This window comes from Amphibalanus amphitrite, unplaced genomic scaffold (assembly GCF_019059575.1).
Source record: "Amphibalanus amphitrite isolate SeventyFive unplaced genomic scaffold, NRLGWU_Aamphi_draft 002107F_arrow, whole genome shotgun sequence".
In the NCBI taxonomy this organism is placed as follows: Eukaryota; Metazoa; Arthropoda; class Thecostraca; order Balanomorpha; family Balanidae; genus Amphibalanus; species Amphibalanus amphitrite.
The window spans coordinates 46,452-62,925 of NW_024883600.1; the positions used below are offsets into that span (position 1 = coordinate 46,452).

General features: G+C 47.4%; 1 protein-coding gene across 1 annotated transcript; it reads right to left on the reverse strand.

The window, feature by feature from the left end:
• Positions 1-3,683: 3,683 nt before the first annotated feature.
• LOC122376348 (nucleolar protein 3-like) lies at positions 3,684-4,474 on the reverse strand (the record flags this gene model as incomplete). The annotated part of the gene is made up of 2 exons (XM_043356169.1): positions 3,684-3,842; positions 4,274-4,474. Coding segments are annotated over 2 exons (360 nt in total), but the record flags the coding sequence as incomplete, so codon positions are not given.
• Between the last annotated feature and the right edge of the window lie 12,000 nt (positions 4,475-16,474).

Sequence of the window (16,474 nt, forward strand, 5' to 3'; positions counted from 1 at the left end):
CAAGATCCCGCGTTTCTTCAGCGGCCTTGAACGGAATGAAAACATTACATTTCTTTTTTGGAGCTATTTGTTGACGTCAAAAAATACAATACCCGTTTTAATGGTCAAAATCGAGACAATTACTCATAAAAATGTTTCCCTTTAAGCATTACAAATAAATGCTTTTAAATATTTAAATGACATTGTTTTTTTCAAACAAATCAATATTATTTGCTTACTAAAACGTCATATACAATGCTGAGATCACTACGGGGCTGTCTTAGAGTGTAGCTGCACTGGCAACCTTTAGACTAGACTCCAGGGGTCATTATACCAGAACAACATGATTCTACCAGCCAGTAGTTCATTTTTCTACTAGATTGGTGCTACGCTCAGCATTTAGGTGCCATATTCAGAAAAAAGAGTAAGGCGTACCGATGAATAGGTGCCAGAAACAGCTAATTAAGGTCATTTTCCATGATTAGTGCTGGTATCCTCCAAAAAGGTGCTGAGGACCAATTTTGGGGCGAGTCAGCTTTTAGGTGCCAGAAATAGCTTTTCTGGGACGCAATTAAATGGCGTCCGATTACTTTCATGAAACCTACGCAGCTAACGGATGGGGCTGCAGACAAAAGTACGCCAAAAGTACGTCGTGACCGTGGTCTCCACTCTCCACTGCTAAGCGACAATCAAAAGGGACATTGCTCAGCTTGTTTGGCGCACGTGTGACAGCGGCGCGGGGCGCGCCCAACGGCCGCGCCTTCGCTGCGGTTGGCCCACAGCGACCGCACGAACTCTGCGGTTATAACAGCAGTCTACGTCACACACTGCTGGCGCGACTCGAGCTCCTATTGGACAAATTCACGTGGTCTCCGTTGCTAGGCAACAATCTCGTCCATCAGCCAGCGTATGGATGGTGGCAGTGGTTTTGTAGTGCCGGTAACTTTTTTGTCTGCGTTTTAGATCACTTTGTAGCCCCATTAAAAGAAGAAATATCTCACTTTTGTGGTTGCCCATAGTAAGCGCACGGCAGCCTACGTCAGCAGCCTGCGTGCGTTTCTCGGCCTCTCATTGGTCAACAGCACAGTCCTATCTCTTCAACACAGTAGCCACCTAGTGGGCTGTTGGGGAAGCTGTTTTGACAGCAGCGGGCGAACAGAGCTCTGGACTGCAAACGGCCTACAACACCATTCTTGTATGACGTCATATCATACTGAGGTGCTGATTGGTCGGAATTAGATACCTGAAGGTAGTTATCCGCCGTAGTCATTTTTGTTTCATTGTTTTGCGTGTTTTCTTATACGAAATGTAATTTATCGTAATTTATCGTAATAATCGTACCCCATCTACGCTGGAGTACGAAAAACATCATCTCACGCTCTCAGTCCCAGCGGATAAAAACAACACCTAAGAATGATCCGCATAAAACTTGGCAGAAAGCTCGTTAAAGTACTTGGTCTGTATAGCCATGGATGATATAACACTGGATTGGTGTCTCGTGGAAATTAACATTGGGATCCGCGACATTGGGATCAGGCCTGCCATCTAGCGAGAGAATTATCGTAAGTTAGGAGCAAGCCGAGTGAACGCCATCTCTCAGCATTATGACACACGTGGGTGTGGTGTGTTAGTTGGCTTGAAGTGCATATTCCCACGAGTTGGAGGTAATCTTACTGGATCTGAGACGACAAAAAATGTCTTAAATGCTTGAAAGCCAAAAACGTCAAGTAGCCTTAAGGTAATAGCGAAAATAAAATGCGTAAGACGGTGTGTATTGAAACGCCCAGTCCCATCGGCTTGTACGACCTTTTATATGGTCATTTACTCACAATGGTCGGCAGTTTGACAATATGTCATAGGCTTATTCCTTCTCCGAATTTCGCCCGATTTTCTTCATCTTAGTTAATGTTACGGCACGTGCCACGTGCCAACTTAGGGGTGTCGAAATTGTTCCACATAAAGTAACTCCGCAATGACTGGGCCCATTACAGTAAAGCTTCGTCAATAGTTTGGCACCCAGTGGCCAATGCATTTCCATGTGTCACCATGGGGGTGCTACTGCACGTGTGCACGTGCGGGGTGCCGCTTCCATATCTCAAGAACGGCTGGGCGGATAACACTCAAACTTGGTACACAAATGTCACATCGATGCTCGCACTGCATTGCTGTACCCACATTGGTGCAGAGTCGTTAGGAAAACGATGAAATGAGATGCGTGGTGTTTATGCCTTTCTGTTCCAGCAGTTGATTGATCAGCAACAGGAGATCCTTGTTTGTGAAGGGCGAAGGCTTCGTCTCCCTTTTCCATTCCTTGTTTAAAATAACATTAACAATGTACGAAGAAGATCACACATAAAAGTTGTTTTAGGCGGCTATCTTGGGCCAGGGCTGCGAAGTTGTAGTCAGAGCCAGCGATTCTGTTCCGACTCGGAGTCGGTTGATTTTTAAAAGCTGTAGCCCGAGTATGAGTCGAACGTCACCGAAAAGGCATCACTCCACAGACTTACCAGGGCTGCAGAGTCGGAGTCAGAGTCGGAGTCTGTGTGAATTGACAGTTCTGCCCGGAGGAGTCGGAGTCGATGATACCGGAATCGGAGTTGGAGCCAAAGTTACTGAAATTTCATCGACTACGCACCACCGGTTGGGTCCTTTTCATAGAGCGTCTTGAATGACATATTGAGCGGCAATGACGTTAGCAATTCCGTTTAAGTTTTTCATTAGACTTATAGATAGTACTTACGTTCGTTTTGTTCTTTGATCGGACAATTTGTTTGATTTAGGCCAAGTAAAGACTCATGTGAAAAAATAGAGAAAACGACACGTGCTGGCGAAGTCTCCAATAACTCCCTGTTTCACGATTTAATGAGGAAATAACACGGAACTGCTTATCTTATTACTGACCCTGCACATAAATCTATTAATTTCTTCGCTTTTACTGACATATAAAGACATAACCTTTTGAAAAATTGCACAACAAGCCTGCTACTGCACCACACTCCCGTGTGTCACAATGCTAATCAGCGGCGTTCACTCGGCTTGCTCCTAACTTACGACAATTCTCCCGCTAGATGGCAGGCCTGAGCTCAATGTCGCCAAAAACTGCGAAGACACCAATCCATTATTATCTCATCCATGGTATAGCTCAGAGGTAGAGCATTGGAGCGCTAATCCAAAGGCCCGGGGTTCGAATCCCCGTACAGCCCAAATCTTTAACGAGTTTGCAAAAGATGACTGATGTCATCACTGTCAACCGTGGAAGCCGTATGGCTACCCATCTACGCTGGAGTACGAAAAACATCATCTCACGAAATGTAATTTAAAAATTTGCCATATTTTAATCAACATTAAAACATAACTAAATAGGTATAAAAGAGAACTCGATGTATACTTTCCTTGTTTTTAAGAATTCCGGAATTAGATACCCGAGGGAGCAAAGAGGGAGCAAGTTGCCACGCTGATTTGATACCTCATAGTCGAAAGGTGGGCTACTAGAACCGAAAATTGCGGTGTTTGTAAATAAATAAGTGATTTGAGGACACATAATGCCCGGATTTAAACTTCTAAAATTATTTTGAACATAAAATATTTCAGTTTGAGGGATGTTAAGGCCTCCAAGGGTAGGTACTTTTCAGGTATCAAATAGGTTCCTCTGCGAAAGTTCCGTCGTGAAAACGGCTAATGTGAACCAAATGTGAGCCAAACATTTACCAGATAAGCGTCGTGAAACGAGGTGATAGCGGACGGCTGGCCTGCGTTCTCACCTCCACTCCAGCCGGCGTGATGAAGCGTCCGGCGGTGCGCGCCTCTTCGTCTTCAGTCGAGTCGGAAGAGTCGAGCGACGCCTGAGCGATACGGCGGCCAGCCTGCAGCGCCGTGCACAAGCGCAGGCGACACGGCCAGCGGTGGCCGCAGCCAAAGACGAGAGAGAGAGAGAGAGAGAGAGAGAGAGAGAGAGAGAGAGAGAGAGAGAGAGAGAGAGAGAGAGAGAGAGAGAGAGAGAGAGAGAGAGAGAGAGAGAGAGAGAGAGAGAGAGAGAGACGCGGGGCGGGGGACTGCATCGATCAGCGCGCACACGAGCAGTGGCGAGGCGGTCACAGTGACATGCAGCACGCAGCCCAACCATAGCAGGATGACAAGTGTCCCCACTTCCCAGTCGTACGGCAAGCGGCAAAGCTACTGAACTGAAACAAGGTGCGATCACAGCCACACCCGGCTTAATCATTACAAGCATAATTGTGAAAAATAATGATGCAAAACACGGAAAACAGAACCTGGCGGCAACGCTTCCACCCACCTGGACTACCTCCGGCTCCGGCTCTGGACGCTCCGGCTCTGACCCCAGACGCTCCGGCTCCTGCTCCGGCCGCTCCGGCTCGGGCCCCAGACGTTCTGGCTCCGGCTCCGGCTCCGACCCCAGACGCTCTGGCTCCGGCTCCGGCTGGGGCCCCTCGGTGGGCGGTGGCTGCGGCTGGATGTCGGCGGCACTCTCCGGCAGCTGCGGGCCGCAAACCGTGCAGCCAGGTCATGCAGCACTGAGCACGGCTCGTCATGCCAGTCATGTGCAGTCATGCGATCCACAAGAGAAATGTAATGTACAGTCTGTCTTAAAAGTACCGCGCAAAGTGGCGGTGGATCCATCAAGCCTGACCGAGAAAGGGCCTGTTTTAATTTGAAAGTCACCGACCAATTGACCTAGGGAATGGACGAGGATGTCAGTTGCGTCGGTGACCCAAATTTAGGAGGCCCTTGCTCAGTCAGGCTCGATGGATCCACCGTCACTTTGCGCGGTACTTTTAAGACAGACTGTACAGCCCACCGCTAAAGTAATGTAGGGTTTTACCAATCTCAACGGTTGGCTTTGACTGGCGATTGTTTAATGCGGAGTGATCGAAAAGAAGATGTCACTAGCTAAAGTTGCAGCTGCAAGGGTGACGATACATATAAGCTACATTCAGAGTTTCATTGTAGTCTGTCTAATCGTTCCTAAGCTTCAGAAGCAGAACATACCCATGACTGAAACCACACATTACTTCTGCTGTGGACTGTACTATTGAGCGCAGAATCCGCGCTCATACCGGGACCGAAGCGGGGCAGGCCTGGTGTATCTGATAGTGTACCGATTAGTGTGATGCGGAACAGTATCCCATCTAGTCGGCAATTGTCTGGTGAACTTCGGCCAGCCACCGCACGGAGGGCATAACCAGCCCGATTATTGCTCAAAGGCCGCGGGTGCACACAGGGAGTTCGGGTGCGTATTATTTAGGCCAGGGTTCATAATGTCCAGGGCGTGATGTGTCCAGTGCTCGAAATGGCCAGTGCCTTGAATTGGCCAGTGTTCATATTGTCCAGGGATTACATGGTCCAAATGTGGCCAACTGGCTGCAGATAGGGTAAATTCAAAGAGACCAGGGTTCATAATGTCCAGGGCACGATGTGTCCAGTGCTCGAAATGGCCAGGGTTCATAATGTCCAGGGCACGATGTGTCCAGTGTCCTGAAGCCAGATACATAACCACTTAACCTAAAAATATTTGATTTACTATTGCCTGTAATCTCTCCTAAGGCATTGCCTTCGGCACTGCACTGCTTCGCATTGAGCTGGTTCCGTGTTTTTTCATAATGACGTCACTTTCAGTGACTATGTAATCCCTGGACACTATGAACTCTGGCCCATTCAAGGCACTGGCCATTTTGAACACTGGACACATCGTGCCCTGGACATTATGAACTCTGGCCATTTTGAACACTGGACACATCGTGCCCTGGACATTATGAACCCTGGCCATTTCGAACACTGGACACATCGTGCCCTGGACATTATGAACCCTGGCCTCTTTGAATATACCCTATCTGCAGCCAGTTGGCCGCATTTGGACCATGCAATCCCTGGACATTATGAACTCTGGCCCATTTAAGGCACTGGCCATTTCGACACTGGGCATAACGTACCCTGGACATTATGAACCCTGGCCAGAATGAATGCTCCCCCACTGGATGACATAATCCATGCGACTGTTTCCGTACCGAGTGGGGAGGGAGGCCGGGGAAGGTGAGCGATTCATGCGGTAGCAGCCCGCGTGGAGTTGGTGCGGCAGTGTGTATATTGGGATTATTTCTCGGGATTCAAAGCGTAGTTTTGGGTTTGTTCGAAGCTCTTTGATCACAGTGGCTCTGTGCGAGGAGCGGCCCCGGGCGGTCCTAGCAGATAGCCGTTCCCCTACACAGGCAGGCCGCAGACATGGTGCAACAGTGTATTACTGTAATATGGCCGACCAGCCGAGGAAAGACCCTTCTGTTGGAATGCGATTAAAGAGGCTTCTGCGTTTTAAGGTGTGCCGATACGTAGTTTGGGATCGTCCTTAAAGTACTCGCCCTCCTTGCTCTCACCCCCTCGTTTTGTAAATAAAAATAACTCCTGATTTTTTTTTTGGCCTCGCTTCTTGCTTTTCGCCCTGCTCTTCCCAACCATGAGCACACTTTTTAGCTATTGTGAATGGAAGTTTGCTACGTTTCTAAAAAAGTGCTCATCTCGCCTCAATAACAAAATCCGTTTATATCAAATAAGTACCGGGAGCACAAACAACTATCACCGGAAATCGAACCAAACTATCAGCGGAAATTGCTGCAAGTTTCCTATTGGCCACCGCCATTCTGTCTGAACTAGACGTTTTGCTTCTCCACAACTATATGGCAACGTAACGTCATTGTGATATAATAATTCACATTTATTGGGAATGCGTCATAAATGTGTGCCCCTCGGTATTACCGCTAAAAAGTTGCCCGAGTCGGTGCTTGACCCTCGCCCTGGCAGGGGCGTCGATGCGACCCCCCCCCTAAGGTTTTTCGACGATAGCGTAAAAACTTTGGGTCAGGTCACCAAGTCAGAAAAACCGGTACAGTGTCATGGTCAAATTTCAATTTTCTTTTTGCACCTGTCCTACTCACAGTTTTTGACTGATTTCCTTCAAACTTTCAGGGTGTGCTAAGTTCACCGATTTGTATAATATATAGTTCGTTTTTTTTTACGTCACTGATCTGAGGTCAGTTAGAGGTCAATACGTCGTAATGTTAAACCTATGGGAAAATACGAAGTTCGGAAAATACATACTGGAGATATGCGCTTCTTTCTATCATTTTTATGCTTTGAAACCACAGTACTTAAAAGCAGGTCACTTGGTGCTTCTTTGTTTGGTGTACTTGTCCATGGGTCAGGTCAAATAAGGTCAACTGAGGTCAAATGACGTTTTTGCCAACAACTTGGCACATAATGATGCTAGAGCTTACAAAATGGTGTCATTGTGTTCCTTGTGATCAGCCAAATCGAATGATATGCAATATGATGCAAGTTGATTAACTTGAACTTAATTAATTGAATAAAGTTTACCAAAAATTTAAGAAAACAAACTTTTAGTACACTTAAGCAAGCTAAAAAGTATACCATTCGACGCGCCTTGACTTTCTGAGTTCACTGCACTGCAGAGAAAAAATTGAATCCGTATGGGTCAAAACTGTTGAAAATGCTCCCCTGAAAACTCCTGAAAACCATTGATAACACCCTCACTGGCGGATCCAGGGGGGGGGGCATTAGGGGCATATGCCCCCCCCCCGACAGGAGCCTGGGGAGGGTATTCAGTACAAGTATGCCCCCCCCCCGTTCAGACTTACACTTCTTACGCCTATAACGAGGAACTAAATAAAAATGGATTAGAAAGCCTTCCTAATACTACCTTTGTGATCAGAGTCGTTTTAGTAACCTCAATTTAGTTGTCATTGCTTTATTTTGTCTAAAAATATGTTGCTTCTTAGTTCTTACCACAGGGGAGTCATGCCGCTTCAACCCTTTTGAACGTATTGTCTAACGATGGCACTCATATTGCGCAAACCAGGAATCGGCCGCTGCCTATGCTTGGGAATAGGGACGGTTAGAATATGATTTACCTGTATGGCCGCAGCCAGTGCAGCGTAACCGGGGGGGGGGGGGCACAAGGGGCGCGTGCCGCCTCATTAGATGCATGGTGCCCTATGGGTCCGAGAGGCCCTGCAGTGCCAATTGGCCGCTCAGGGTCCAAGCGTGCCTTATTTCGACTGAGGTAAGACCCGCAGGACTCGTGAGAGCACCTCACGGAGTCACGGGCTCCTGAGTCGCCACACATCACATCTCCATAAGGGCCCCACTCCGGCTTCTGAGGGCCCTGTGCTGGCCTCTGAGTGACCTTGCTGACCTATTAAGCGTCAGCTCTAATTATGGTCCTGGCCCATACCCGTATGGAACGGCTCCACACCAGTGTCTCTGAGGGCCCATAACGGCGCCTGTGATGGTCTCACACCGGCGCCTTTGAGGGCCTAACACCGCCAATCTGAGGGACTTACACCAATATTTCTTAAGGCCCTACATCGGCGGCGGCTCTGAGGGCCCCACACTGGCGCCTCTGAAGGTCTTACATAGGCGCATCTGACGGCTACCTACCTGCAACGCTGTGGGCCCCACACTGGTGACTCTGAGGCTCCCAGTGACGCCTGAGAGTACCACGCCGGTCTCCAGGATCCCACAGGGCCCCTGAAGGCCTCTGCTGGCCCTTGCTGGTGTCTTGAAGACCCCTTGCCCCAATGCATGTGTCTCTGAGGAGTGAGGACTCCCACAACGATGTCTTTGAAAGTCTTCACCGGCGACTGTGAGGGCACCACACAGACATGTCTGAGGCAGGGCCCTACACCGCCACCTCTTGAGACACCAGTGTCTCCGAAGGCCCCACATCGGCGACTATGAGGTAGTAGAGCACTTTGGGCCGGATAAATCCGTTATCCACGGATAAATCCGCGGACCGAATAGGATTGGATTCTAAATTTGTTAAAAAAGAACGGATATGGGCGGGCCGGATTTGGGAATTGAAGGTTGAACCCGGATCAAAACGGATCAAAATTTTAACATTCAACATTGAAGTTAAAAATTAACCTAATGTGTTAAGCGGCAGCAGAGGTTTGATTAAAGTAAAAGGCATCATTTTATGACACTCACTTGTCACAAGACTTGTCTTCAAGTGGATAATGTATGCAATGTATGCATGGTTTTTGGAACCATGATGGTCTATGAAATGTATGGCTGTCTGGTCCCTTAGATTGAATTTGTTAGTCCAGTTTTGGGTGAAACCAGTTATTGGTGAAACGGATTATTACGGATATTTTTTGGAAGTTTGGCTGCAATACGGGCCATGGGTGGGCCGGATTCTGATATTCAAAGAAAGGCGGATAATGGGCGGATCTGGATATGACTTGCCGGATATGGGCCGGGCCGGATCCTAAAAAGCCTATCCGTGAAGTGCTCTACTCTGAGGGTCCCACACCGGCGCCTCTGGGGCCCCTACCAGTGCCTCTGGCAGCCAGCCACCGGTAACTCTGTAGGTCCTACACCGGTGACTCTGAGGGCCCCACCGGCGTCTGAGAGTACCATGCCGATCTCTAAGGACTCCACAGGGCTCCTGAAGATACTGCCGGCGCTCACTTGCCGGCCTGTGAAGGCCCATTGTTGGCATCATACGGCCCGTTACCAGCCTCTGAGGGCCCTTTGTCGGTCTCTGAGAGGTCCTACTGGGTTATTAAGCATTCGCATTTCGCACCAACAACTCCAAGGGCCCCACACACAGCCATCTGTGAATGGTGTGGGCTCAGCGCCACACCAGTGTCTGAGGCACCACAACGGCGTCCATGTGAGGGCCTCACACCAGCACCTTAGAGGGCCCACACCGGCTCCTTTGTGGTTCCTGCACCAGTGCCTCTGAGGGCCCCACACCACTGCCTCTGGGGAACCCACACCGATACCTTTGATGGTCCCACGCCAGTACCTCTTAAGGTTCCACACCGGCGGCCCTGGGTCGGCTCTATACACCAGTCATCCTGAGGGCCCCACGGGCCCCACCAATTTTCGTCGATTTCTGGCGCTGCCCGGGTATTTGTCCCAAAAGCCTCCTCCTCCTGGATCTGCCAATGGGGGTCAGGTGTCCTACCATTTCTGTTAAAAAAACTCGTGTCAGGGCTATGACGAAAAATAAGTGGCCTAAATCCGATGAGAAAACAGGATTTGGGGGTACCCTAGGTTTGTCTCCGTGACCTGGTATGCCCCCCCGCGCTGAAACCCTGGATCCGCCAGTGAACACCCTTTCCAGCTGAGCCCGCGCCCCGCTGGGGGGGGGGGGCAGAATCTGCCCCCCCTCCCGTTTTTCGCCAATAACTTCTAAACGCGTTACGCCAGCGACGTCAAACTTTCAGTACCTTATCATACATCAATTTGACACGTTCCCTGAAAATTTGAGCGAAATCCGTCGGACAATTGTGGAGAAATTGACGTTTTAGTGACGTCATGTTCGCCATTTTCGCTTCAAAAACGGCAAAATTTCAAACGCCGCTAACATCTTCATTTTTGAACGAATTAAGACGTAACAAAAAAGGTTATACGTGATTCTACTTTGTCTATCAAATGGCTATCTCGGTTTTTTGAAAATTTTGGATTTTGGCCCAAATTTTTTCAAAAAACTGACTTTTTTGGAAAAATAATTATAAAATCCAAAATTTTGAGTGTATCGAAAAAACCGGAATATATGTCAGAGAAGTGGTCTTTGTGCACCTACATACCAATTTTTAGAAGAATCGGTTCAAAAATGTAGGAGTTATTCAAAATTTTATGACGTCACGACAAATCAAATTTTTGAAAAATGACTTTTTTGGAATTTCTAGACCTCGTACGGGAACAAAAGTAGCACCATTCGATTCGCCGTGAAAATCTGCATCAGATAGACACCTTTTTAGACCTTAACAACCAACTTCAAAATTTGACCTCACTTGACCTGACCTTGACCTGACCTCGACCTGAAATTTATCCAGAGGTGGTCCATATCACTTATTGAGTGTGCCTATTGAATTCTATGAGTAAAATGACCCATTAAACATGTGTCGCACATGCCCTTTTCTATATTTTGTTTTTGGTGACCTGACCTGACCTGACCTGACCTTGACCTTGACTTTGAATGACAGTGTATGCAACGAATATTGTCTTGGTAGTCTAAGAACACGTTTTGGGCAATCAGTCTCAGTCCATTCTTCGGCAACTACGGTGCAAGGCCGATACTGTAGAAACTTGCATTTTGTACCCTTGACCTGACCTTGACCTGACCTCTGACCTACTTAAGCAAAAAAAATTTGGGCTCTTAAGATCCGCCTTGTTGAGAGCTTTCGATTGCCGTTTTCCCCGTCTTTCTACGACCATCGGTTCGGAAGTTAGACAGGGGGGGCAGAATCTGCCCCCCCCCCCCCCAGCAGGGCGCGTATGGCTGAATAGCCCAGCGGGGCGCGGGTTATGGAGTGTGTTCTAGGGTAACTTCGAGCCTTCCTCATTTTGCGAAAGAGTTTTCAAGAGTTCTTAAAGTGACCATCCCACCTTAACATTAGTTTTGAGTTGAGATAGCCAAATTGGTGGCCATGGCCTGCAAATACCGGTTTGGGCACTCACAACATCGAAAAATGCTTTAATTCGGAGATACGGAATTTCATACTTGCAGTTTTCGGATTCTAAGGGGCTAATGCATTGGGATGCCCCTTAGAATTGTGACGTCAGCGGCGATCAAAAGATTTTAAAACCTTATACTAGCATCTTTGTGAAGCAGTGGTGGTATATGCTATTTGCACGCAACATCTGCCGCAAACGCCGCACTTCCGAAATGAAGTCACTAGAAACAGCGGAGATCTCCAAAAAGTAAACAAAAGTAAAAGTCTAATATCTTGAAAACCGGTGAATATTTTTCGGTGAAATTTGGTAGATATTCGTTTTTGCTCTTTCTGAACCGAGCGACATCACTTTCATGCCAATTCATCAACTTTTTTGAAGGTGGGAGGGTCCCTTTAACCCTCGCATGTGTGCGGCGTTTTCCAGCTTCTAATGTGTAGGGGGGGGGGGGTCGGTTGGACCCCCCCCTTGCCGTTTGGCCCCTGATCGAGCTAGAGCTTCGCGGAAAAAACGAGCGTGTTGCACGTGACGAGAGGAAGCCGATGATACCTAATTTTAAGGTCTTAGGTCATTGGTTGACCTTCCAGGTCAGGTCAATGACCCAAAGTCGGGAAAATCGGGACCTGTTAGAAAGTCGTAAAGTGTGGCTGCTAAGGGGTTTTTCGGGGTGCTGATCACGAATATCGTGTTAGTTTTGATCACAGATGATGTCTTGAAGCATTTAGACCAGGTCGGGTCAGGTCAGGTCAGGTCAACCAGTAGGCGTCGTGACGGGTATTCGTAGTACGTGTCAACCGCCTCTGACAGCTTCGTAACATGTTACGAAGTCACCAAAACTACTTCGTAAATGTTCAAATGGTTGCTAAATTCGAATTCAGCTCCAAAAACTAGCCTAGAAACATGTAAAACTCGAAAAAGTGACCCGAGGTCACCCGAGGTCACCAAAGGTCAATGACCTGACCTGACCTTCAGGTGACCTTGACACACACGGGAGTAACATCAAATCACATGTTTGAACGTTTGAAACCACGAAAAGCTTGCAAACACGCGGCTAGTGCGAGCCGACATACGCGAAATCGCGATTCCGGCCAAACATGGTCTCGGAAAAGAGGTCACAGGTCAAAGGTCATTTGGGTCAGGGTCATGAAATTTTCAGGGTAGGTGTAAAATTGATCAATACGAGGGTACTGAAAGTTTCGTCGCGATCGGCCGCTTTTTACGCGAGTTATTCGCGAAAAACCATGGGGGGGGGTCCATCCGACCCCCCCCCCCCCTACACATGCGAGGGTTAATGGATGACGAAATGACTCCATGTGTGACACTCCATAACTCTGTGACGCAACTCTCCATTACTCCCGAAAAAAAATTCCCGAACGTTCCGACAGGAGTAAAAGTGAGTTACGAAGGGTTTTTAGCATACCTTGCGAGGCTGCCGGCGGCCGCCATCTTTTGCGAGTAGTATACAGCACGTTGTGCGGGGCAGTGCGGGGCGGCGGGCGAGGTGTTAGTGAAGAGCGTGTTGACTTAGACGGACCTGACCAACACAGTGACGGATAATTGGACCTGACCTTGGACTTAAAGGTAAGCTTAGCTGTATTTCTCACCATGCTTTTATAATGCAAAGTGCTATAATGCTGTGATGAGAACATATGGTACCTATGTTATTGATGGGCTGCAATGGTCTCTGGAAGGGTAATTGATTTGTTTCGTTCCTGAGTGGGATAAAGATTGGAAATAGCATGCTCGGAGTTTTTAGGTATTGGCAAATATCATACATTATTTCCCTCGAATAAATTGGAAAGTTAGGATTATACAAGCTTTACACGCCATGAATCCTATTGTTATTACCCAATTGTTTTAACGTCCATGTCAATAACAAATATCAAATTTGAAGGGCTTTCAAAGCAGAGCTAGAAATTTAGACTATTTTGGCATAAGCCCTGATTTTTTCTAGCCCCTATATAAAAAAAAAAACAGTTACCACTGCCACTGCCCAATGATGGAAACCATCCACAAACCAGTGTTTAGATAATTTTTGCATACATTTTTGTATTTTCTTTGAAGTGTCCATAAATTGAATTTCGTTATTTAATGCTAACATGGGTACCTATGGAGCGTATTACGTCATTAGCTTATTTTTAGCGACCCGCTCAACTTTTTGAGTGCTCGAGTACGTTTTATAGCATTTCCCTACTGTGTCTGCAACTAAGATGGAGGCTGTTTACTGTCACTGAAACTTAACAAAATTGTACTTTATCAAAATTGTAGTGCATAAAAAGTATGCTAACTTTGCAATCTCTTGTTTTCATTATTTTCACATCATGTGCCGAAATGCAGTATCAGTGCCAACACGCCAGTTCGCGTGTGTCTCGTCTCGTCTGTCTTGTCTCATCTGCCTACCTCTTAGTCTCCCCCCTCATTTCTTCCTTCTAGATCTTTCCTCGCTTCCTTCCTCACTCCCTCCTTCCCTCCTCTCTCTCCCTCTCTCCCTCCCTCCCTTCCTCCCTTCCTTCCTTCCTCCCTTCATCTCTCCCCTCCTTCCCTCTCTTCCTCCTTCACTATTTCCCTCCTTCTCTTTTTTTCTTTCTCCTCCATTTCCTCCCACGCAATGTTAAGTGCATCTATAATTTCATGGTTATGAACATTTTGCAGGGGATGAGCTGGAGAACCTGCAGCGCATCCCGCAAGAGACGTCGGAAGCCAACGGAGGCCCGCAAAATATCCATCCCACCATCGTGAAAGGAGAGCCGGACGGAGAAGACGCGGTATTCGTCGAGGCCCAGGAGGTGGTAGCGGCACCACCAGACCAAGCATTCCTGCTGTGGTAGGCCGCCTTTTGGATTTTTAACATCAAAACTCGCGACCGTGAAGCATGGAGTGAGATCCCCGGAGAGCGTGCCGCGGCGGGATGTCGAAAGCGTTTGTCAATTTGTTAAGCCTCCCGCCACCGTGAACTATGAATACACATATCTTGAAATACATTTTTTATCTCTGCTTCGGTACACGAGCTTAGGGTTGTTGCGCTATTCGTCCAGCATTTATTTTCGGGGGAAGGGAGACTGGAGCGGAGTTATGGGAAGTTTGGGGGAGTTTAATGTGGAGTAACTAGAGGATGGTGCTTTTCGTTTTGCTCTATCGTAATTAGATCAAAAGTTATAAGCTAAAAAAATGTAAAAAAAAAAATTGGTTGCACTTTGGCGTTGTTTGGGTCAAATGTGAATAACACGGCACTGACACACCCTCCAGTTCAGGTCAAGTTCATGTCAGTGACCTCATCTCATCTCATCTCATATATTTAACACATTCATTTGAAACAAACAATCAGTGTCGCCTCGATTGGCGCAAAAGTGCCGGAGCACTTAACTCGGGGCGCCTCTCGAGTCCGCACAATCACACTGGGTGCCGCCCACAGCCTCGCAGCCGCTGCCCGCCACCGCGCAGACCGCTCTACAATAGATATAAAGGCGCCGGCGCCGAGGGCAGCGCTCAAGAATGGCCTAGAGGATGGCCTACATGGCGGCCATTCTTATAAAGAAAAAGGACGGAGGGACGGAAGGAAAAAAGAACTCAATGAATTAAACGATTCCGTCCTTATTGGTTATCATAAAGGTTCCGTCCCTCTACCCCTCCCCCTTCGTTGTTTTGCTAGGATGCGTTTTTCGTCTAAATGAACAAGAGCTTTAGTAAATGAAACAGGAATTATTTCCTGCAATATTTTCTTATAAATTTCGTCACAAAGAATGCAATAAGACTAAGAAAATACTGTGTAATCGCTATATAGGTATAATAAAATGAGAACCTGCAATTATTTGGGATCATATTTGAATTTTTACGGGACCGGGGGGCTGTTGTCTGCTACGATCAAGATACATCAAGCCTTGGCTACGAATCTACGATCAAGGATATAATAGATAGGCGAAGTATGTAATATGTTGCAGTCTTTCCTGCTAGGCTGAAACCCACCAAAGATTGTTTTTGCGTATAAATGTGGTAATGCCTATGTCTTACTCAGTGATAGGGTGTCTAATAAGCGGTAAGGGAACAACGCATGGACACCCTGAGTCAGTGGCGCAGCCAGGATCTCGTTTCGGGGGGGTCATCGCCTCCAAAGCGGGCCCCCTAGTGTGCGGGCCCCCACCCATTTTTCAGAATATTTCCATATTTCATACGCATTCTGCTGAACGGGCCCCCCTTTACCTACACACGATAACCCTGAGCGAGTTTGAATCGGAAAATTTTGATAGAACAATAGCTCGGTAATCACCCGGTGTTCAATTTCTACGCGAATTGACCATAACAGAAATATGTGACTATGAGGATTGAGGTATGAATACGTAATCTTTCGAGGCCGCCCCTTCCGCAATATGCATAGCATATACATATGTTATGTAAACGGAGCTGTTGCCTGCTTCTATCGGACAATATTTAAGTATTTCCATGTGCCTGTCCTAAATCATCTATTGGCTGCTGTAGGAGATTGTGCCTTTTATCCTTCTTCATTACGTGAATTCGCTCACAAGAAGTTTTAACCCTCGCCGGCGCAGGGGGAGGAGAGATGATGCAACCCCCTAAGGGTTTTCGCGAATAACTCGCGTAAAAAGTGGCCGATCGCGACAACTTTTTCAGTACCCTCGCGTTGATTAGTTTTACACCTACCCTATAGAAATTGCATGACCCTGACTCAAATGACCTTTGACCTGTGACCTACTTTCCTAGACCATGTTTGGGCAGAATCGCGATTTGGCGTATGCCGGCTCGCATTAGCCGCGCGCTTGCAGTCTTTTCGTGGTTTCAAGCGTTCAAACATGTGAGGTTGATGCTGCCCATGCATTAGGGGGGGTGTCAAGGCTACCTGAAGGTCAGGTCAGGTCATTGAATATGATGACCTCGGTACTTTTCGAATTTTACAGTTTCTATGCTAGTTTTTTGGAGCTGAATCCGAATTTAGCAACCATTTGAACATTCACGAAGTAGTTTTGGTGCCTCGTAAACATGTTACGAA